The sequence below is a fragment of the Scyliorhinus torazame genome, chromosome 10, assembly GCF_047496885.1.
Source record: "Scyliorhinus torazame isolate Kashiwa2021f chromosome 10, sScyTor2.1, whole genome shotgun sequence".
Lineage (NCBI taxonomy): Eukaryota > Metazoa > Chordata > Chondrichthyes > Carcharhiniformes > Scyliorhinidae > Scyliorhinus > Scyliorhinus torazame.
Window position 1 is genome coordinate 192217247 of NC_092716.1, and position 24203 is coordinate 192241449.

The 24203-nt window shown below is 48.3% G+C and overlaps 1 protein-coding gene across 6 annotated transcripts in view; it reads right to left on the reverse strand.

Moving 5' to 3' along the window:
• LOC140384464 (TBC1 domain family member whacked) overlaps window positions 1-24203 on the reverse strand; it is a 269719-nt gene that overhangs the window by 210207 nt on the left and 35309 nt on the right. For all 6 annotated transcript variants that reach the window (XR_011933059.1, XR_011933060.1, XM_072466186.1 and 3 more), the window contains 3 exons: window positions 19366-19473; window positions 16817-17009; window positions 14387-14512 (listed from right to left, as the gene is read on the reverse strand). Coding sequence is in view for 4 of the 6 variants with exons in the window: in XM_072466186.1 (XP_072322287.1) it covers window positions 14387-14512; window positions 16817-17009; window positions 19366-19473 (427 nt within the window). In the remaining 2 variants the exon portion in view is untranslated. The remainder of the gene's footprint in view (window positions 1-14386; window positions 14513-16816; window positions 17010-19365; window positions 19474-24203) is intronic.

Consider the following 24203-nt stretch of genomic DNA (forward strand, 5'->3'; position numbering starts at 1 on the left):
CACCAAACTTGGAAATAATAGTTTTGGCTCCCTCACCAAATCATTGATGTACATTGTGAATAACTGGGGCTCAAGCACTGATCCTTATGAACCCCACTAATTGCCGCTTGCCACTTCGAAAAAGACCTACTGTTTCCCATCTGCTAACCAATTCTCAATCCATACCAATAGATTACCCCGATCCCATGTCTTGAATTTTGCCAATAACCTCTTATGTGGGACTTTATCAATAGCTTTCTGAAAATCCAAATACACCACATCCACTGGTTCTCCCTTATTTATTCTACAAGTTACATCCTCAAAAAACTCCTGCAGGTTTGTCAAACATGATTTCCCTTTCATAAATCCATGTTGACTTTGTCTCGTCCCATTGATGTTTTCTAAGAGTCTTGTTATCACATTCTATATAAAAGACTCTAGCATTTCCCTACACTGCTGAACTGATCTGAAGGCGTCAGATATGTGGATCATTGGGATACCTTCTGGGAAAGTGGGACCGATACATGAAGGACGGGTTGCACCTAAACTGGAGGGACACCAATATCCTGGGTGGGAGGTTTGCTAGAGCTCTTCGGGAGGGTTTAAACTAGTTTGGCAGGGGGAATGGGAACCAGAGCTATGGATCAGAGGATAGGGGAGCTGTTGAACAGGCAGAAATAGTATGCAGTGAGTCTGTAAGGAAGTATAGACAGTTGATAGGGGAAAGTTACACTCAATGGGATGGGTTAAAGCGTGTCTGTTTCAATACAAGGAGTGTCAGGAATAAGGGAGATGAACTTAAGAGCATGGATCAGTACTTGGAACTATGATGTTGTGGCCATTACGGAGACATGGATTACATAGGGGCAGGAATGGTTGATAGATGTTCCGGGGTTTAGATATTTTAAGAATAGGGGGGGAAGGTAAAAGAGGAGGGGGAGTGGCACTGTTAATTAGAGAGCGAAAAGGAGGGAGTCGAGGAGAGTTTGTCTACTGAGTCAGTATGGGTGGAAGTCCAAAACAAAAAAGGAGCAGTCACTTTATTGGGAGTTTTCTATAGATCCCCCAATAGCAGCAGAGAGATGGAGGAACAGATTGGGCGGCAGATCTTGGAAAGGTGCAGAAGTAAGAGTGGTTGTCATGGGTGACTTCAACTTCCCTAATATTGACTGGAACCTCCTTAGTGCAAATGGTTTGGATGTAGCAGATTTTGTCAGGTGTGTCCAGGAAGGATTCCTGACTCAGTATGTAGATAGGCCGAATAAGGGGAAGCCATATTGGATTTGGTGCTTGGCAACAAACCAGGCCAGGTGTCTCAGTGGGAGAGCATTTTGGTGAGTGACCACAACTCCTTGACCTTTATCATAGTGATGGAGAGTGATAGGAACAGACCGTATGGAAGGTATTTAATTGGGGGAGGGGAAGTTATACTGCTATTAGACAGGAGCGGAGGGCCATAAATTGGGAACAGATATTCTCAGGGAAATACACAACAGTAATGTGGGGGTTGTTTAAGGAGCACTTGCTGCGAGTGCTGGATAGTTTTGTCAGTGCGTTTGCCGATGGCACAAAGGTTGTCCCACCATGATGCTGCACATTAGTTTTGTCCCACTGGGTCAAGGAAGGAATGGTAAGGTGAAGGAGTCTTGGATGCCAAGAGAAGTGGAGCTTCTGGTCAAGAGGAAGAAGGAAGCTTATGTAAGGTTGAGGAAGCAAGGATCTGGCACGGCTCTAGAGGGTTACAAGGTAGCCAGGAAGGAACTCAAAAATGGACTGAGGAGAGATAGAAGGTCCCACTGGGTCAAGGAAGGAATGGTAAGGTGAAGGAGTCTTGGATGACAAGAGAAGAAGTGGAGCTTCTAGTCATGAGGAAGAAGGAAGCTTACATAAGGTTGAGGAAGCAAGGATCTGGCACTAGCCAGGAAGGAACTCAAATGGATTGAGGAGAGCAATGGCGGGAAGGATTAGGGAAAACCCCAAGGCGTTCTACACTTATGTGAGAAATAAGAGAATGATCAGAGTGAGAGTATGGTCGATCAAGGATAGTGGAGGGAACTTGTGCCTAGAGTCTGAGAAGGTAGGGGAGGCCCTAAATGAATATTTTGCTTCAGTATTCATTAGAGAGGGGGACCTTGTTCATGAGAACAGCGTGAACCAGGTTGATATTAAGGAGGAGGATGTGCTGGAAATTTTGAAAAACATCAGGATAGATAAGTCTCCTGGGCCAGATGGGATATATCCAAAGTTACTACGGGAAGTGAGGGAGGAGATTGCTGCGCCGTTGGCGATGATCTTTGCGTCCTCACTCTCCACTGGAGTAGAACTGGATGTTTGGACGGAGGCGAATGTTGTTCCCCTGCTCAAGAAAAGGAATAGGGAAATCCCTGGTAATTACAGACCAGTCAGTCTTATATCTGTGATGAGCAAAATACTGGAAAGGATTCTGAGAGATAGGGGGCGGGATTCTCCACTCCCGCACTGAAGTGGCCGCGCCGTCGTGAACGCCGTTGAGGTTCACGACGGCGCGAAATGGCCCCGATCCCGACCGATTCAGGCCCTGGCAATGGGCTAGGATCGGGGCCACGTCATCTACACGCGCCAGGCCTTGTCGCCCGTGTAAAGGCGGCGCCGCATAGATGACGCGGCCGGCGCGGCATGACTGGCGTCATCCGCGCATGCGTGGTTGCCGTCCTCTCTAAGTCTGCCCCGCAAGAAGATGGCGGACTGATCTTGGGGGCCGCGGAAGGAAGGAGGTCCTCCTTCAGAGAGGACGACCTGACGATCGGTGGGCACCAATCGCAGGCCACCCCACATTTGAGGTACCCCCCCGGTGCAGGATCCCCCCATGCCCCCTCCCGCCCACCGTTCGCGCGCTGTTCTCGACGGCAGCAACCAGGTGTGGACGGTGCTGGGGGGAAGCTGCCATTTTGGCCTGGCCGCTCGGCCCATCCGGGCCTGAGAATAGCGGGGGTGCCGGAGAATCGCCATTTTGGGTGTCTCCGGTGATTCTCCGGCCCACAGAACTCGACCGGGCCGTTCCCGCCGCTTGGGAGAATCGCGGGAGGGCGTCGGACCGACGTCCCGGGAAATTTTGGCGGTCCAGGCGATTCTCCCAACCGGCGCGGGAGTGGAGAATCTCGCCCATAATTTATGACTATTTAGAAAAACATAGTTTGATTAAAGATAATCAGCATGACTTTGTGAGGGGCAGGTCATGCCTCACAAGGGCAGCACGGTAGCACAAGTGGATAGCACTGTGGTTTCACAGCGCCAGGGTCCCAGGTTCGATTGCCCGCTGGGTCACTGTCTATGCGGAGTTTGCACGTTCTCTCCCTGTCTGCGTGGGTTTCCTCCGGGTGCTCCGGTTTCCTCCCACAGTCCAAAGACGTGCAGGTTGGGTGGATTGGCCATGCTAAATTGCCCGTAGTGTCCAGGGAGGTTAGGAGGGGTTATTGGTATGGTGGAAGTGAGGGCTTAATGTGGGTCAGTGCAGACTCGATGGGCCGAATGGCCTCCTTCTGCACTGTATGTTCTATGTTCATTGAATTCTTTAAGATGTGACAAGACACATTGATGAAGGTCGGGCAGGGTATATGGATTTCAGGAAGGCATTTGATAAGGTTCCCCATGGGAGGCTCATTCAGAAAGTCAGGGGGCATGGGATACAGGGAAATTTGGTTGTCTGGATACAGAATTGGCTGGCCCAAAGAAGACAGCGAGTGGTAGTAGAAGGAAAGTATTCCGCCTGGAGGTCAGTGACCAGTGGTGTCCCGCAGGGATCTGTTCTGGGACCTCTGCTCTTTGTGGTTTTTATAAATGACTTGGATAAGGAAGTGGAAGGGTGCGGTAGTACGTTTGCCGATGGCACAAAGGTTGATGGAGATGTAGATAGTGTTGAGGGCTGTTGCAGGTTACAACAGGACATTGACAGGATGCAGAGCTGGGCTAAGAAGTGGCAGATGGAGTTCAACCTCGATAACTGTGAAGTGATTCATTTTGGAAGGCCGAATTTGAATGCTGAATATCGGGTTAAAGGCAAGATTCTTGGAAGTGTGGAGGAACAGAGGGATCTAGGGATCCACGTACATAGGTCCCTCAAAGTTGTCACCCAGGTTGATAGGGTTGTTAAGAAAGCATATGGTGTTGGCTTTCATTAACAGGGGGATTGAGTTTAAGAGCCGCGAGGTTTTCCTGCAGCTTTATAAAAACCTGGGTTAGACCACACTTGGAATATTGTGTCCAATTCTGGTTGCCTCATTATAGGAAGGATGTGGATGCTTTGGAGAGGGTTTAGAGGAGATTTACCAGGTTGCTGTCAGGACTGGAGGGCATGCCTCATGAAGAAAGCTTGAGGGAGCTAGGGCTTTTCTCACTGGAGCAAAGGAACAGAGGTGACTTGATAGAGGTGTACAAGGTGATGAGAGGCATGGATAGAGTGGATAACCAGAGACTTTTCCCCAGGGCGGAAATGGCAGTCACGAGGGGACATAATTTTAAGGTGATTGAAGGAAGGTATAGGAGAGATGTCAGAGGTAGGTATTTTTCAGAGAGTGGTGGGTGCGTGGAATGCACTGCCAGCAGAGGTAGTGGAGTCAGAGTCATGAAGGACATTTAAGCGACTCTTGGACAGGCACATAGACAGCAGTAAATTGAAGGGGTGTAGGTTAGGTTGATCTTAGATTAGGATAAATGGTTGGCACAACATTGTGGGCCGAAGGGCTTGTACTGTGCTGTACTGTTCTATGTCATGTTCTATATATTATCAGGCCCTGGGGATTTATCAACTTTTATGGGTGACATAGTGGTTAGCACTGCTGCCTCACAGCGCGAGGGACCCAGGTTCAATTCTAGCCCTGGGTGACTGTATGTAGTTTGTACGTTCTCCCTGCGTCTGCATGGGTTTCCTCTGGGGCTCTGGTTTCCTCCCACAGTCTAAAGATGTTCAGGTTAGGTGGACTGGCCATGCTAAGTTGCCCCTTAGTGTCCAGGCATGTACAGGTTAGGTTATGAGATTCCGGAATAGGGCGGGGTGGACGAGCGAGTGGACATGGGTAGAGTGCTCTTTCGAAGGATCGGTGCAGACCCGATGAGCCAAATGGTCTCCTTCTGCACTCTGGGGATTCTATGAATACTTTCAGTCCCATTAATTTCTCGAGCACTATTTTTCTCGCAATACTAATTTTCTTCAATTCCTCCTTCTCGCTTGACCCTTGATTCCTTCACAACCAGGATCCTACATTTAATGAGCTGCACAAGGGTTGTCAATCACAAGTTCAAGGGAGTCCAGGATGGTTGCGGTTTACTGTCTGAGACATTAGCTGTGGCTCAACAAGTAGCATGTTCGTCTTTGAGCCACAAGGTTGAGAGTTTAAGTTCCACTTTCGAGACTTGAACATATAATCCAGACTGACACTCAAAACATTGCAGTACTTGTCAAAACCCGGATAGCCAGGTGATGAAGGATAGAATACTGGAGCTTAATCGTTATTCTCTTAAAAGCTTTTATTTACAAAGACATACATTGCATACCATTCAGTGCCAAAGAAACCCCTCTTTCAGCCTGTTTGTATACAAACGAGAACAGGTGAATCCTCAATTAATACTCACCACTTGACTACAATTAACACCCAACTGATATACAATACTGAAGGAGTGGTACACGATTAAAGATGCTGTTTTATGACTTCCGGGTGCGGCGATGACCAGCTGAGTCGCACGTTTCGGCAGCTCCCGGTGAAACGGACTTTTGGGCTCTTGATAGGAGCCCCAACGGCAATTTTGACGGCTAAAAACACTGTGCGGTAAACCAGAAGGGAATCCCCCCTGGATACGGATGGAAAAAGGAGGAGAAAGTGGCCAGATTGCAGTGGATCCTTTAGAACAGCGGCAAGGAAGGCAAGCAAAAACCAAGATGGCGTCGGAAGGTGGCAGTTTAACATGGGGCCCTGAACAACAAGAGTTCTTGAAATGCTGTGTGGAAGAGATCAAAAAGGAAATGAAGAAAGAGCTGTTGGCCCCGATACTACAGGCGATCGAAGGGCTAAAGGAGGAACAAAAGACCCAGGAGCGGGAGCTTCGGGTCGTGAAGGCAAAGAAAGCCGAGAATGAGGACGACATACAGGGCCTGGTGGTGAAGACGGAGACGCAGGAGGCACATCAGAAACGATGTGTGGAAAGGTTGGAGGCACTGGAGAACAACGCAAGGAAGAACAACCTGAGGATTCTTGGTCTTCCTGAAGGTGTGGAGGGAGCGGACGTCGGGGCATATGTGAGCACGATGCTGCACTCGTTAATGGGAGCGGAGGCCCCGGCGGGTCCGTTGGAGGTGGAGGGAGCATACCGAGTGATGGCGCGAGGACCGAGAGCAGGAGAAATTCCCAGAGCCATAGTGGTGAGATTCCTCCGTTTTAAGGATAGAGAAATGGTCCTTAGATGGGCGAAGAAAACTCGGAGCAGTAAATAGGAGAACGCGGTGATCCGCGTTTATCAAGACTGGAGTGCGGAGGTGGCGAGAAGGAGGGTGAGCTTTAATCGGGCCAAGGCGTTGCTTCATAAAAAGAAGATAAAATTTGGAATGCTGCAACCGGCAAGACTGTGGGTCACATATCGAGGGAGGCACCACTACTTTGAGACGGCGGATGAAGCGTGGACTTTTATTGTGGAAGAAAAACTGGAATGAGCGGGTTATTAAAAAGAACGTTCGAACAAAGTGGTGGGGCAAATGTGGGGGGCAAAGAGGGGTTTTATGTACTAATCCTGCAATGTGGTAACTTTTCTCTCTCCCACAGGTGGTGATGGGGGGAGGAGGGGAGGTGGAGGAGATGGGGCGTTGGCCATTGGGGGCGGGGCCAAGGGAGAAGCGCGGGCTTGGTTCCCGCGCTATGATAATCATGGCGGGAATAGAGAAGCAGGAAGGAGGGGGCGTCGCACGGTGCGAGCCGAGGTCACGGGGGGAAGCCGAGGTCAGCCAGAGTTTGCTGACTTCTGGGGGCAACATGGGGGGAGTAATTACGCTAGCGGGGGATCTAGCGGGGGGGGGGAACTACTGGGTTGCTGCTGCTGGGGAGAGGGGGGAGCTGGTATGGGAGAGGATGGGCGGGGGGGCACCGCCTGGGGGAGATACAGCTGCGTGGGAACCGGGTGAGGAGCTGGAAAAAGGTGATGGCTAATCGACAAGGGGGGGGGGGGGGTAGGAAGCCCCCCAACTCGGCTGATCACGTGGAACGTGAGAGGGCTGAACGGGCCGATAAAGAGGGCACGGGTACTCGCACACCTTAAGAAACTTAAGGCAGATGTGGTTATGTTACAGGAAACGCACCTGAAACTGATAGACCAGGTTAGGCTACGCAAAGGATGGGTGGGGCAGGTGTTCCATTCGGGGCTAGATGCGAAAAACAGGGGGGTGGCTATATTAGTGGGGAAGCGGGTAATGTTCGAGGCAAAGACTATAGTGGCGGATAACGGGGGTAGATACGTGATGGTGAGTGGCAAACTACAGGGGGAAGACGGTGGTTTTGGTAAACGTATATGCCCCGAACTGGGATGATGCCAATTTTATGAGGCGGGTGCTAGGACGCATTCCGGACCTAGAGATGGGAAAGCTGATAATGGGGGGAGATTTTAATACGGTGTTGGAACCAGGGCTGGATAGGTCGAAGTCCAGGACTGGAAGGAGGCCGGCAGCAGCCAAGGTGCTTAAAGATTTTATGGAGCAGATGGGAGGTGTAGACCCGTGGAGATTTAGCAGACCTAGGAGTAAGGAGTTCTCGTTTTTCTCCTATGTCCATAAAGTCTACTCGCGAATAGACTTTTTTGTGCTGGGTAGGGCATTGATCCCGAAGGTGAGGGGAACGGAGTATACGGCTATAGCCATTTCGGATCACGCTCCACACTGGGTGGACTTGGAGATAGGGGAGGAAACAGGAGGGCGCCCACCCTGGAGAATGGACATGGGACTAATGGCAGATGAGGGGGTGTGTCTAAGGGTGAGGGGGTGCATTGAAAACTTGGAACTCAATGATAATGGGGAGGTCCAGGTGGGAGTCGTCTGGGAGGCGTTGAAGGCGGTGGTTAGAGGGGAGCTGATATCAATAAGGGCACATAAAGGGAAGCAGGAGAGTAAGGAACGGGAGCGGTTGCTGCAAGAACTTTTGAGGGTGGACAGACAATATGCGGAAGCACCGGAGGAGGGACTGTACAGGGAAAGGCAAAGGCTACATGTAGAATTTGACTTGCTGACTACATGCACTGCAGAGGCACAATGGAGGAAGGCACAGGGTGTACAGTACGAATATGGGGAGAAGGCGAGCAGGTTGCTGGCACACCAATTGAGGAAAAGGGGAGCAGCGTGGGAAATAGGGGGAGTGAGGGATGAGGAAGGAGAGATGGAGCGGGGAGCGGAGAGAGTGAATGGAGTGTTCAAGACATTTTATAAAAAATTATATGAAGCTCAACCCCCGGATGGGAGGGAGAGAATGATGGGCTTCTTGGATCGGCTGGAATTTCCCAAGGTGGAAGAGCAGGAAAGGGTGGGACTGGGAGCACAGATCGAGGTAGAAGAAGTGGTGAAAGGAATTAGGAGCATGCAGGCGGGAAAGGCCCCGGGACCGGATGGATTCCCAGTCGAATTCTATGGATTTCGACTTGCTCGCCCCGGTTGACTTGCTCGCCCCGGTACTGACGAGGACCTTTAATGAGGCAAAGGAAAGGGGACAACTGCCCCCGACTATGTCTGAAGCAACGATATCGCTTCTCTTAAAGAAGGAAAAGGACCCGCTATAATGCGGGTCCTATGGACCTATTTCCCTCCTAAATGTAGATGCCAAGGTCCTGGCCAAGGTAATGGCAATGAGAATAGAGGAATGTGTCCCGGGGGTGGTCCACGAGGACCAAACTGAGTTTGTGAAGGGGAGACAGCTGAACACGAATATACGGAGGTTGTTAGGGGTAATGATGATGGCCCCACCAGAGGGAGAAACGGAGATAGTAGTGGCGATGGATGCCGAGAAAGCATTTGATAGAGTGGAGTGGGATTATTTGTGGGAGGTGTTGAGGAGATTTGGTTTTGGAGAGGGGTATGTTAGATGGGTGCAGCTGTTGTATAGGGCCCCAGTGGCGAGCGTGGTCACGAATGGACGGGGATCTGCATATTTTCGGCTCCATAGAGGGACAAGGCAGGGATGCCCTCTGTCCCCATTATTGTTTGCACTGGCGATTGAGCCCCTGGCGATAGCGTTGAGGGGTTCCAAGAAGTGGAGGGGAGTACTTAGGGGAGGAGAAGAGCACCGGGTATCTTTGTATGCGGACGATTTGCTACTATACGTGGCGGACCCGGCGGAGGGTATGCCAGAAATAATGCGGATAGTTGGGGAGTTTGGGGATTTTTCAGGGTATAAATTGAACATGGGGAAAAGTGAGTTGTTTGTGGTGCATCCAGGGGAGCAGAGTAGAGAAATAGAGGACCTACCGTTGAGGAAGGTAACAAGGGACTTTCGTTACCTGGGGATCCAGATAGCTAAGAATTGGGGCACATTGCATAGGTTAAATTTAACGCGGTTGGTGGAACAGATGGAGGAGGATTTCAAGAGATGGGATATGGTATCCCTGTCAATGGCAGGGAGGGTGCAGGCGGTTAAGATGGTGGTCCTCCCGAGATTCCTCTTTGTGTTTCAGTGTCTCCCGGTGATCACGAAGGCTTTTTTAAAAAGGATTGAAAAGAGCATCATGGGTTTTGTGTGGGCCGGGAAGACCCAGAGAGTGAGGAAGGGATTCTTACAGCGTAGCAGGGATAGGGGGGGGCTGGCACTACCGAGCCTAAGTGAGTATTATTGGGCCGCTAATATTTCAATGGTGAGTAAGTGGATGGGAGAGGAGGAGGGAGCGGCGTGGAAGAGATTAGAGAGGGCGTCCTGTAGGGGGACTAGCCTACAGGCTATGGTGACAGCCCCATTGCCATTCTCACCGAGGAACTACACCACAAGCCCGGTGGTGGTGGCTACACTGAAGATTTGGGGACAGTGGAGACGACATAGGGGAAAGACTGGAGCCTTGGGGGGGTCCCCGATAAGAAACAACCATAGGTTTGCCCCGGGGGGAATGGATGGGGGATATGGAATGTGGCAAAGAGCAGGAATAACGCAACTGAAAGATCTGTTTGTGGATGGGAAGTTCGCGAGTCTGGGAGCGTGAGCAAGAAATATGGGTTGCCCCAAGGGAATGCATTCAGGTATATGCAACTGAGGGCTTTTGCGAGGCAACAGGTGAGGGAATTCCCGCAGCTCCCGACACAAGAGGTGCAGGACACAGTGATCTCAAAGACATGGGTGGGGGATGGTAAGGTGTCAGATATATATAGGGAAATGAGGGACGAAGGGGAGACTATGGTAGATGAACTAAAAGGGAAATGGGAAGAAGAGCTGGGGGAGGAGATCGAGGAGGGGCTGTGGGCAGATGCCCTAAGCAGGGTAAACTCGTCGTCCTCGTGTGCCAGGCTAAGCCTGATTCAGTTTAAGGTATTACACAGGGCACATATGACTGGAGCACGGCTCAGTAAATTTTTTGGGGTGGAGGATAGGTGTGCGAGGTGCTCGAGAAGCCCAGCGAATCATACCCATATGTTTTGGTCATGCCCGGCACTACAGGGGTTTTGGATGGGGGTGACAAAGGTGCTTTCAAAAGTAGTAGGAGTCCGGGTCGAACCAAGCTGGGGGTTGGCTATATTTGGGGTTGCACAAGAGCCGGGAGTGCAGGAGGCGAGAGAGGCCGATGTTTTGGCCTTTGCGTCCCTAGTAGCCCGGCGCAGGATATTGCTAATGTGGAAAGAAGCCAAGCCCCCGGGGGTGGAGACCTGGATAAATGACATGGCGGGGTTTATAAAGCTAGAGCGGATTAAGTTCGTCCTAAGGGGGTCGGCTCAAGGGTTCACCAGGCGGTGGCAACCGTTCGTCGAATACCTCGCAGAAAGATAGACGGAATGGGAAAAAGAAGGCAGCAGCAGCAGCCCAGGATCGGGGGGGGGAGGGGGGGAGGAGGAACCAGAAGGACTCTCAGGGTTGTTAATATATACTGTATAGTATGTATAGGTCGTTGCGACAGATAATTATATATTGGACTGTTAAATTATATTTTTGGAGAGTGTTACTTGTGACAAGGCAGTTGCCAATTAGGGCTAGTTTTCATTTTTGTTATTTATTATTTATTCATTTTTTTTTTTGTTTATAAAATAGGTCATTGTTATTTGTGTTGTTATAATATTGTGTAAAGGATGCACAATGTACTGTGTTGGTTGACCAAAAATTTTCAATAAAATATTTAATTAAAAAAAAGATGCTGTTTTATGGATGAGATATTCAATCAAGACCCTGTCTGCATTCTCAGATGAAAGACACGACAGCACTATTCTGAAGAAAAGTGGAGTTCTCCCTCGTGTTCTGGCTGAGGGATAAATATTAGCCAATGTCACAAAAAAAAATGATGAACTGGACAATACTTTCACTACTGTTTGTGGGGGTTTGTGTAAATTGGCGGTTGTGTTCCATACTTTAAAATGGATGACCCTTGGTGGCTATAAAGACCTTTGGGATGTCCTGAGGTCATGAGAAGCGCTGTAGAAAATAAAGTTCTTTCCATCTTTCTCTTCACATATATTTCAATGACTGACAGTTACTCCTCAGCGTTTGCCACACTTTAAATGTCAGTGGGTTGTGGCATCCTAGCCTTGGCAAACTTAGCTTGTGGGCAGCCACAAACATCAACTGTTGCTACATGCATTGCATGTACCACCCTCGGTTTGTTTAAAAGAACAAAACACACAAAAGAACATCCTGTGAACCACATTTATCCTCACTTAATTAGAATGCGATCTTTGCACTTTTGTTACATTTCACCAACGTTTTCAAGCTCATGATCTTCAACAAGGTTTCAAAATTACTGAAGTGCACGAATCATGAAAAGCAATTTTGGAAAGGACACAGTTACATTGAAAGACAAATTCACAATCTCGCAGTCAAAGAGACTTTAGGTTGCTGAATCAGCAGCAGAGAATTGCAACTCAACTTTAGACCCCTAACACTCTTCTGTTAAGCACAACTTGTTGACAGCAAACTCAAGGTGTAACTAAAGGGCTGGCTTCTGTAAATATACCAGCGCTCGTGTTATCTGACCTAAATTGGCTCCTGGTCCACAAATGCCTCAAAATTATAATTTGCACCATTACATTCAAATCCATTCATCGCCTCATCCCGATTTTCATCATTCCACCATTTGCGACCGTGCCTTCAGTTGCCTGGGTCCCGAGTTCTGGAATTCTCTCCCTAAACCTCTCTCTCTCTCTCCCCTCCCCCCCCCTCCCCCCCACTCCACGGGCAAGCTTTTGATCACATGTCTTATACCACATGTGGTTCGGTGTCAAATCTTGTTTGATAACCCTCTGGTAAAGCACCTCATGACATTAAAGTTTTTACATACGAACATACAAAATAGGGGCAGAAGTAGGCCATTCGGCCCCTGCTCTGTCATTCAATAAAATCACGGTTGATCTGTTTGAGTTTCGGGTTCCACATTTCCATCTACCCCCGATAGCCTTTGATTCTTTTGTTAAACAAGAATCTATCTACCCACCTTAAAAATATTCAATGACCCCCCACCACCCGCTACCACCGCCTTCTGAGACAGAGTTCCAAAGTTGCACAACCCTCTGAGGAAAAACTCCTCTCTTTCAAAAAATTTTAGAGTACCCAATTCGTTTTTTTCCAATTAAGAGGAAATTTAGCGTGGCCAATTCACCTACCGTGCACATCTTTTTGGGTTGCGGGGTTGAGACCCACACAGACACGGGGAGAATGTGCAAACTTCACATGGACAGTGACCCAGGCTGAAAATCTCCTCATCTCTGCCCTATAAGGGTGACCCCTAATTTTAAAACAATGTTCCCTAGTTCTGGACTTAATTTTATTGCATTATTTTACAGAATTACTTCCAATTTAGATACATCCAGTCTGGCAGTAGATTCCATGGTGAGCTGGCAATAGGTGCCACTAATCCCCACAATTGTACTCTCTCCCTTGCTGGGGCTCATTGCTCTGCCATTCCCTACTTCCCATACTTGGCCATGCTGGCTTAGCTTTGACCAGTTACTTGAAACTTTCCCAGCTGAATTTACACCTGTCAGGCTCCTCACAATGTGACGTTAATTGAGAATGGATAAATTCACAGGCAGCCAGGGTTCTAGCACAATAATATAGAAGCCAGGGCAGTGCAAGTGCACCCTTGGATATATTATTGGCTGATTTTAAACCTGAAATTTTAACATTTGAGTGGCTTTAAGAAATTCAACAATTACCTGCAAAGTGAAAACCACAAGACTGTCACCTTTTCTAAACTGCCGAGACTGCAATTTATTCAGTGCTCTCAGGAGATTGTTCTATTAGCTGGAACACTACTGCCCTCTTTTGGCTCATAGCTACATACACGAGAACACACTGAGCCTTGAACAAGTGTTTTCAGTCACGGTTTGTGCATTTCCTCCAAATGAAACAACAGCGGGGGGGGGGTTCAGGGCACATTTGTAACTACTCAAATAATTAATACTTTGCTTGGATTTGCCACCTTGCAATTTATATCCATAAAAAGAATACAAACTCCCACAAGGTTGAAATAGAATCATAGAATCCCTACAATGCAGAAGACGACTATTCAGCCCATCGAGTCTGCACCGACCCTCTGAAAGAGCACCCTACCTAGGCCGACTCCCCTGTCTTATCCCCGCAACCACACCCAACCTTCACATCTTTGGACACTAAGGGACAATTTAGCATGGCCAATCTATCTAACCTGCATATCTTTGGACTGTGGGAGGAAATCGGAGCACCCTGGAGGAAATCCATGCAGACATGGGGAGAACGTGCAAACTGCGGGACCAGAATCGAACCTGGGTCCCTGGCGCGGTGAGGCAGTAGTGCCAACACCACTGTGCCACCTGTAATGCTGTGACGTGATGTGAAGCAAAACACTTAACCGAACATTGTACACTTCCCCACCTTTCCTTGCAATACCAGGAACCATTACAGCTCTATGTTTACCAGCACATAAATTGTCCTTTGTAATAAGTCACTCGCATTTCTTTCGCACCTTTCATAACCTCAAGATAGCCCAAAGCACTTCACAACCAGTAAAGTGGAGACACTGTTGTGATAAGAGGCCAGAGATGCTGTTTTAGTGATATTGGTTGCAACATCCCACGGTCGTGAAAGGATCTTTATAGATGCAATTTCATCCTTACTTTTATGATAGTCCAAACTGATTATTATGAATTATGATGCCCAATAACATTATGGTGACAGAGATAATGCTCCCTGGGATGCTGACTGCATTAAATATGTGCCGAATGGGCGTGAGCAGTGGCTCTTACCTTGGCAGTAGCCTATCTGAGGATTATACTTGGCGTATGCAGAGAGGATTCTGAATAGCTTCGCCTGCCCCTCTTTAGCCTCTGGATTTGTACCCATCAGGGAACAGTGAGTAGGAAATGATCTTTCTGTACAAAACAAAGATCAATATTACAAAGTGTGTTGTGATTAAAATGATCGTCTTTTACACAATCCATGCTCCAAAAAAATTAAAAGACACAAAGAATATCGATGGGTGTAAGAACATTATGTTTATGGGCTTGTCCTAATAAATTCAGATGACGAGATGATACAAAATCGAGCGGTCAGAACTTAACAGGAAAGGTTGATGTGCACCTTTTCTTTATAAGAGAAGACTGAGCGGTTACTCAATAAAATTATGAAGGAGTTTGATAGATACAGAAACGTTTCCACTGGGATGGGGGTATCCAAATCCAAGGGCTGTAAATAAAAAATGGTCACTAATTAAACATTACATAGGGAATTCAGAAGACACATCTTTACCCAGAGAGTGATGAGAATGTAGAACTTGCTCCCACATGGCTGGTTGCAGTGAAGAAGGACCTAGATGCATATTAGGGAAGCTCGAATACATGCGGAAGAAAGGAATAGAAGGACATATTAACAGGATGAGATGAAGTAGAGCTAAACTTGTAAAGCAGATCAGTTGGATTGAATTGCCTGTTTTTGTGCTGTAACGTCATCCAAAACTCTGTTCCCTGCATCCTAACTCGCACCAAGTCCTGTTAACCCATCACAAATGTGCTCACTGACCTAGCCTGGTTGTGAACCCAGCAATGCTTCAAATTTAAAATTAGCATCCTCAAGTGCAAATCCCTTCATGTCTGTCACCCTCTGCAATATCCTCCAGCCTTACTACCCTTCAAGATCTCTGAGCTCCTCCAATTCTGGTCTCTTGCACATCACCACTCCCTTTGCTCCATCAGAGGTGGCTGTGCGTTCAGTTGCCAAGATCCTAAGCTTTGGAATTCCTTCTTTAAGGAGCTGCTTAAAACTCAGCTGGGGGTAAATCTTTGTCTGAATGCACTCCTGAAAAGCACCTTTAAGATATTTGCTATGTAAAAATTGCTTGTTTTATAACCAAAAGACCAGTATTGAATCACATAAATTATTGTTTACAAAGGTATTGTTGTTTAAGGCTGCAAAAATTGATATTAGCAAAAGGAGTTACTTACCCCTCAGGCAAAATAAAAGCTTATTTACAAATGCTGAGGGGAAACATTAGACTAAGAAACATGGGGCAAAAGGCAACACTGGCACAGCTCTTGCTGGAGTGGGGGATCTTGTGGTATATACAGTTTGTTCAGTATTTTGCTAAGTCAAGCATAATTTGTCCCGGTACTTGCTGATAAAGGTGGGAGAGAGCAAAGGGGCGAACAGTCTTCGCTTTAACCAAATAAGTGGTGAGAAAGAAACACGGGAACAATGGAGTGGCGAATCGAGAGACTTCAAACCAAATCAGGTCCAGAAAGAAATTTAAAAACTAGAAAGAAAAATTGCAATGAGCGGAAGAGACAGAAAGGAGAAATAAGAATAATTCAAATGTGACATGTTAAAATCGCCAAGAATTTGCTATCTGTGGGAATCCGATTTAATGGTTTAAATTGTTTGCTTTCTGGGCTGGAGCAGTTAATTGGCATTGCACTAACAATCGTGCCATTAAAAGGAAACATACTTCATTAAGTTGCAGCCCCAACTTTCGGAAGCTCACTCTTCCCCCACAGCAATGTATTAATCCCATGGTCCCACCCTTATCCTATAGTCTGTATCAATCTAAAACATTTTTTTGCCCTTGAGCAGCTTACTCCAACCTCAGTGATCCAAGAGGTGCAAGTGCACCCAGTGCTATTAGGGAGGGAATTCCAATATTTTGACTATCCTGCAGGAACTTTGATTTTCTCTTTCCCTGAAGAGTCAATTAGTGTGTCAACAATGACCAATTTGCAAATACTCAACGATTTCACAGAACATCCTACTCTGATTGGTAAAGCCAGCCCTCTCACATCCTGGTCATTCTAAAGCATGGACTACCTATCACCCTGGCAGCATGGACCCTGCTGCTTGGGTCACATACTCGATATTCGGCTGCTTAAATGTAAACACCCACCACCCAAAACACAAGAAAAAAGAAATAGAAGTGGGGGTAAACCATTTGGCTGTTTCAGCCTGCTCAACCATTCCCCTATCCTTTAATTCCCCAAGAACCCCCAAAAAACCTATTGATTTTATTCTTGCATATACTCAACGACTGAGCATCCACGCTCTCTGTGGTAGAGAGTTCCAAAGATTCACAAATTCCCCGAGTGAAGATGTTTCTCCTCATCTCAGTCCTAAATTGTCAGCCCATTGAGCTTTAGCACCTGGCCAACAAGAAACAAAATCATCACTTTCACACAATTCAGCCACCTTACCAACATCCAGGACAATCTGTCTCAACGTTTCAATCGTGACCTCAGGGTTTCGGTTAGGCGTCAGATTGCAGGTTCTGCTGTCCCTTTCAGCCCTCTTTTGATCGGCATTGTCCAATGTAGAAATGGCCACCTGCACTCCGTACTCATTCACGCCAAGGTTTGCGAGCTGACTGCGGAGTTCCTGCACGTACTCCTGGGAAAAGTGTTAAACCGTTTTTAAGCCAGGTCGTTCTTTAGTCAACGTATTCTCGAGTATTCCTCAGTAAAACGGCGGTTATGCCTCAGCTAGAATTTTATTTTAAATTCTGAGCACTACACATTAGGAAGAATGCCTAGGCTTTAGAGAAGGTGTAGAGGGTATATACTAGAACAGTACCAAGGATGAGGGCCCTCGGTAATGACTGGAGATGCTGGAAACTGTTTCTGCTCTGTGGAAAACATTTAAGGAGATTTAATGGAAGAGTTCAAATCTTTGAGGGGTCTTGATAGGATAAATAAGGAGAAACTGCTTCTATTGGCGGGAGGGTTGGTAACCAGATGACACAGAGGTACGTATGGTGGTTGACAGAAGGACCAAAGGAGGAGATCGGGAAAAATAACATTTATGCAGCAAGTTGATGATGATTTAAAAAACACTGAAAGGGTGGTATAAGCAGATTTAACAGTAACTTTCAAAAGGGAATTTGGATAAATATAGAAAAGAAATCTTTTGCAGTTCATGTGGCAAGTGCATGGCCAGGGGTGGGAGGTGAAGGAGGAAAGGAGCAAATTGAGGCTGAAGCTTATTCCTTAGATGCTCCAAATGTCACACTGTCACCGTCCCTCATTCACCAGAAAACTACCTTGACTTGAACCCCTTCATCGAACCAACTCTCATTGTGACTGCTTTATTTCACGTCACGTACAACCATTATTATTGTGGTTCAATCAGATATACAGAGTGGAATTTGCTATTTTCTTTACAGCTTCTGAATTTTATATTGATGGCCTTCACTTTTAAAATCAACAGTGCGATTCCTGTGACATTGCTCATAGTTGGAGTCAATAGCTTGCCTTTCAGCTGTGTCAGCCATGGCTAAGCAAATAGATCAGTCTCATCTGAGACACATGGGGCTGGATTCTCCATATCCCGACGCCAAAATCGTGGCCAGAGCGGGAACGGAGAATCCATTTTCCCGCAAAGAATCGGGACCAGCACCGGTTCTCCGATTCTGTGGGCCCCGAAAAGCGGCGTATGGAGAGTACGCCGCACCACCTAGGACCTACCTGGGGCCATTGCCAGAGGCCTGCTCCGCTATTCTCAGCCCCCAGCCGGCGGAAGTCCCGACGGCGTGGATCTAATGTGGTCCAGCCGGTCGGGATACTCGTGTGGCGGCTGCGGACGCAGTCCAAGGCCACCCTGGTCGGGGGCGGGCCGATCGAAGGGCAGGGGGGGCCTTGTAGACGGCCCGGAAATGTTTGTGCGGGCGGACAGGGTCGGGTGCACGGCCGATCGGGGGTGGGGGGGGTTACTTTTAGTGTCCAGCTCCGCCGTCCGAGTCCACCCTGGAGCACGGCACGGCTGTTTGGGGCCGCCGCCGTGCGCATGCATGGCCTCCGACCCGGAAGTGGCAGGGGCCCGTATCTGCAGCAAAAGCTGCTAGATCTATGCTGAGTCCCTGCTAGCCCCCTGCAGGGCTAGGAATTTGTGGCCCTTTCACGCCAGATTTTCTGGTGTGAAACTCCACAGTTTTGACGCCGGCGTGGGGACGAGTCCCAGTAACGGAGAATCCAGCCCAAGGTCTTGAAGTCAAATCTCATTCCAAAGATGAATCAGTGGCTGAGAGAGTGCTGCACTGTCGAAAGTCGCGTCTTTCAGTTGAGACATTAACCCAAGGCTCCATCTGCCTTCTCAAGACATGATACGAGGAGCAAGGGGCTTTACACCAATGCCTGGACACATTTATTCATCAACCAAAAATCTCTTTAAAATTAACAGATAAACGGGTCATTATTACATTGGTATGTGTGGGATTGGATTGGATTTGTTTATTGTCACGTGTACCGAGGTACGGTGAAAAATATTTTTCTGCGTGCAGCTCAAACAGAGCGTGCCATGTGCAAATTAACAGTTGTTTTTACAATATTATAACAACAACTACACTTCAAAAGTTGGATTGGGGATCTGGAGTCACATGTAGGTCAAATCAGGTAAGACTGGCAGGTTTACTGCCCTAAAGGTGAATGAGGTGTTTTTATAATGACAATCAACAATGGTTTCATGGTCGTCATTTGACTCATTCCAGACCCTTTTTTTTTTTAAAAGTTCAAATTTCACCATCCACCATGGTGGAATTCAACCCCGGATCCCCAGAACATTACCCCGGTCTCTGGGTAACTAGTCCAGTGCCAACACCACTGCGTTACTGCCTCCCCTAAAATGTGGTGAAAGTGTTGTAGAATCTATCTTTTTCTGTTCAATAATCTCTATCCAGGTGACAAAATGTGATCTTTTTTTTAAAAAAACTAAAACGGGCTCACTTCAGGTCAAAAAACAAATGCTTCCTTACCTGGTAGGTATGAGTACTGCTCTCTTTAACCAGATCACTACCCAGAAGGCATTTCCACAGATAGCCACGTAGTTTGATGGGAACGCCAGCTTCGAGGAAACTATGCATCTGAAATAAAGTTTTAATAAAAATAACTCTGAACTCTCTGTGCAAAATGATCAAATGGTAGTTTCAGTTTAACAGTGAGGAAGGCGGTAGGGGAGCATGAGGAGCAGCTGGCGGCTGAGGTGGGGATGATGCGGGAGACCCAAAAGAGGCTGAAGGGAAAAGTGGAGGATCTGGGGAACCGCTCCAGAAGGCATCATTTGAGGATCATGGGGATGTCATAAGGCATCTAAGATGAGGCGGCTGGCACATATGTGGCCAAAATGTCAGAGCAGTTGATTTGGGAGGGGGCCTTTGACCGGCCCCTGGAGGTCGACTGAGCGCACAGGGCACTGATTCGGAGGCCACAAGGGGGTGAGCCGCCAAGGGCGATGGTGGTGCCGTTGCACCACTTTTTGGATAAAGAGAAGATTCTTCAGTGGGCGAGGCAGACAAGGAAGTGCACCTGGGAAGGGAATGAGCTTGGGGTGTATCAAGTCCTGGGAGCAGAGCTGGCAAAGAAGAGGGCCGAGTTTAATCAGGTCAGGGTTGCTTTGGGAGGGGGGGGTGGGGGATATCAAGGGCGAGTGTGAGTGCACCTTTTCTGGGTTTTCTTTTGGGGGTGGGGGGACGGGGTGGGAGGGCACATGCTATCTGGGCAGGCTAGTTAACTGAGTGCAGTGGGGGGTTGTCAGGAGGTAGGTGTGGGGGAGTGGGATGGGGTTACTGTTTTGTTTGGCAGGGGGTGGGAAGAGGGTAGCAGTATATGAATGTGGTGAGAACGTGAGCAGGATACTGGTCCACTAGCTGAGGAAGCAGGAGGCGGTGAAGGAGATTGGTAAAGTAAAGGACAGGGCAGGAAGGGTGGTGTTGGACCCAGTGGGGGTGAATGGGGTGTTTGAGGCTTTTTACAGGAGATTATAAGATCAGGGCGGGGGGTTGGGGGAGAATGCGGTGGTTCCTGGACGGGTTGGAGTTTCCCAGGATAGGCGAGGAGTTGGTGCAGGGATTGGGGCCCCCTATCTGGTTTTGAGGGAGGTGATGGAGAGTATGAGGCGATGCAGCCAGGGAAGGACCCGGGCCCGATGTGTTCCGGTGGAATTTTATAAATGGTTTTGAGGGGGGACTGTTGGTGAGGGCATACAATGAGGCTATGAAGAGGGGGGATCTCCCCCCTCACACACTATCACAGGCATCCATCTCTCTGATATTGAAAACGGACAAGGATCCGGGGCAGTGTGCATCGTACCATCTGATGTCGCTATTGAATGTAGACACCAGGTTTTGGCTTTGCGAATTGAGGACTGCATCCCGGGGGTGATAGGTGAGGACCAGACGGGGTTTGTGAAAGGGAGACAGTTGTCGGCAAATGTGAGGAGGCTGCTTAATGTGATTATGATGCCTCTGAAGTGGCAGGACGTGGAGGTGGTAGTGGCGATGGATGCAGAGAAGGCTTTCGACCGGGTGGAGTGGGAATATCTGTGGGAGATGCTAGGGCAGTTCGGGTTCGGGCAGGGGTTTGTGGACCAGTTCGGTTGCTGTACAAGGCACCGGTCGCAAGTGTGCGGACGAACCGGTTGAGTTCGGGATATTTTGGGCTGTATCGTGGGGCACGGCAGTGGTGCCCTCTCTCCCCTTTGCTTTTTGTCTTGGCGATGGAGCCATTGGCAGTGGTCCTTGGAGCATCAGGGGATTGGAAAGGGATTGTGCAGGATTGAGCACAGGGTTTTGTTGTAAGCGGATGACCTGTTGTTATATATGTTGAACCCACTGGGTGGCATTGGGGGCATTATGGGGATTTTGGAGGAATTGCATCGGTTCTCCAGGTACAAATTGAACATGGGAAAGAGCGAGGTGTTCCCGATTGAGACCAGACGGCAGGAGAGGAGGTTTGGGGAGTTGCCATTCAAAGTATGTGGGGGTGAGTTTTAGATACCTGGGCATTCAGGCGATGCAGGTTGGACGCAGCTGCACAAGTTAAATTTGATTAGGCTGGTGGAGCAGATGAAGGGGGATTTCAAGAGGTCAAATGTGCTGCCACTGTCATTGGTGGGTAGGTGAAGACAGTTAAGATGATGGTGCTGCCAAGGTTCCTGTTCATATTTTAAAAATTCCAGATCTTTGTCCCAAAGTCGTTCTTTAAAAAGGTTAACACACTGATCTCTGGGTTTCTATGGGCGGGGAAGAAGGCAGGGTCAAAAGTGCTACAATGTCTACTATTGGGCGGCGACCATCACCATGGTTAAGAAATGGGTGGTGGGGGAGGGGAACGAACTTACGGGCATTGTCAACAGCGCCGCTGCCGTTCTTATTGGCTGGGCACTCTGAGAGACCAGCGGTGGTGTTGGCCCTGAGGGTATTGGGGCAGTGGAGGCCAGCATTTGGGGCTGGAGGGGGCCTTGGTGTGGGTACCAATCTGTGATAATCATAGGTTTGCACCGGGTGGGTGCTGGATGTGAGGGTTTGGGGGTGGTGGCAGGCAGGGATTGGACAATTCAGTGACCTGTTTGTGGGGGGCAATTTCGCAAAATTAGAGGACCTGGAGGAAGAGTACGAACTGCCCGGAGGAAATGGTTTCAGGTGCCTGCAGGTTCCGGATTTTGTGAAGAGAGAGATGCCGTCCTTTACCGGATTACTGCTCTTGGGGTTGCAAGAAAATGTGCCATTTGAAAGAGGAGATGGGGGGGGACTTCCGGAGGCGGCCATGGTGTGAGTGGTCGCATACAGGGCAGCTCCTGCCCGAAGGTGTAGAAACGAGTCCTTTTTACCCCAAATCAAGTGTAACTTCAATGGAAAGGTGTAGCTGAAGGGCGGAGGAGAAGTTCCCCCCCCAGGAGTGGCATGTCTGCTGGTTACCAAACCCAGCAGAAGAAGGTGAAAGACCTGGCCAGGAAGTTGGAATAGACCTGTGGCGCAGCAGCAATTGGAAAGATGGCAGAGGCGGAAGGGCTAGTGCAAATTGGAAGACCCCAGATGGAACAGTTGACGGCCTTCATCAGAGAGGAGTTCCGCAGCAGAGGAAGGAGAATGCAGGAGGATTGATCGAAGGCAATCAAAGGGGCTGTGGCACCCTCCTCAGAGGGTGGAAAAATGACTGGAGGCACAGGGGTCGCAGATCCAAGAGATGGAGAGGGCGATATCGGAACAAAGCGATAGAGTGGTTGCACTGGAGGCGGAGGTGAGGTTCTTAGGAGACCTTCGCAAGACGCTGAGAGCAAAGGTGGAGGAGCATGAAAACAGGTTGGGATGGCAGAATCTGCAAATAGTCAGCCTGCCAGAAGGAGTGGAAGTGAGAGTGCCACGACGTTTGAGGATGCTGGTGGGGCTGGTGACGGAGGGGGTGCTAGGCAAGGCCCCTGAGGCAGACAGAGCACCTTATTCAGTATAATGTACTTCATAGGGGACATATGATGGTAGCGCAGATGAGTAGGCTTTTTGAGGGCGTAAGAGGATAGGTGTGGGCGGTGTGCAGGGAAGCACACGAATCATATCCACTTGTTTTGGGCATGTCTGAAACTAAAGGGATCCTGGCAGGGGTTCGCGGACGTAATGTCCAAGATGCTGGGGGTAAAGGTGACCCCAAGTCCAACGGTAGCGATATTTGGGGTGTCGGACAATCCAGGAGTCGAGGGGGCGAGAAAGGTCTACGTTCTGGCCTTTGCCTCCCTGATAGCCTGGAGACAGATCTGACTTGGATGGAGGAACCCGGAGCCACTGAGAGCAGGGGTGTGAGTGAATGACCTGGCAGAATTCCGGAGGCTGAAGAAGGTCCAGTTCGTCATGAGGGGGTCAGTTGATGGGTTCGCTCGGAGGTGGAAGCCTTTCATTTACTTTTTTTTTTAAAAGGAGGATTGAGGAGTCAGCAAAAGGGGATGGGGGTGAGGAGGTTAAAATGGGGAAGGCAGGATGGGAGAAGGGGGCGAGAGGAGGGAGCAGATGTTGATTATTTATAATGTTGTACAATCTTGCTTCTGCTTCAGTTTGTTTATATGAAAATGTCTGAATAAAATATCTATTCTTTTTAATGAAAGATTAACTATGAGCCAGGTAATTATAAAAACTCGAAGATAAAAGCAAATTACTGCGAATGCTGGCATCTGAAAACAACAACAGAAAATACTGGACAATCTCAGCAAGTCAGACAGCATCTGTGGAGAGAAAAGGGAGCTGACATTTCGAGACCTGCTGAGATTGTTCAGTATTTTCTGTTTTTGCATTGTAAAATCTTTATTCACTGATATCCTTTAGGGATGGATTCATCCTCACCCAGTCTGGGCCTATTTGTAACTCCAGGCTACACCAACATGATTTGACTCTTAACTACCACTCAGTTGCATCAAAACTCTATGAACCATCATGACTAGGAGTCACGATGAAAGCCGACCACCACTCTCTTAAACACCTTCTTGTTTACTTTCTACCATCTTAGTGGTCCCATGATCCAACAACAGTGGAGTTGTTGATTAATCATAGTAATCAATCCCTATTAATGGGACTACAACAGACCTAGACTGATGCAAGGAAAACCCTAGTGTTGGAGCGCTCTGGGAACCATAGGTCCAAAGTCACCTGGTCTTCCCAAGCTCAGTACACTCACTCACACACATCATAAACATAACATTGCACACTACACAGACTGACATCCCAAAATATTATTTAATGAAAATAACCTAGTATGCATCTGAACTAATCAACACTCCATCTCACCCGGTCTCCTCGGGCACCCCATTCCATAGATTGACCATCATTCAAAG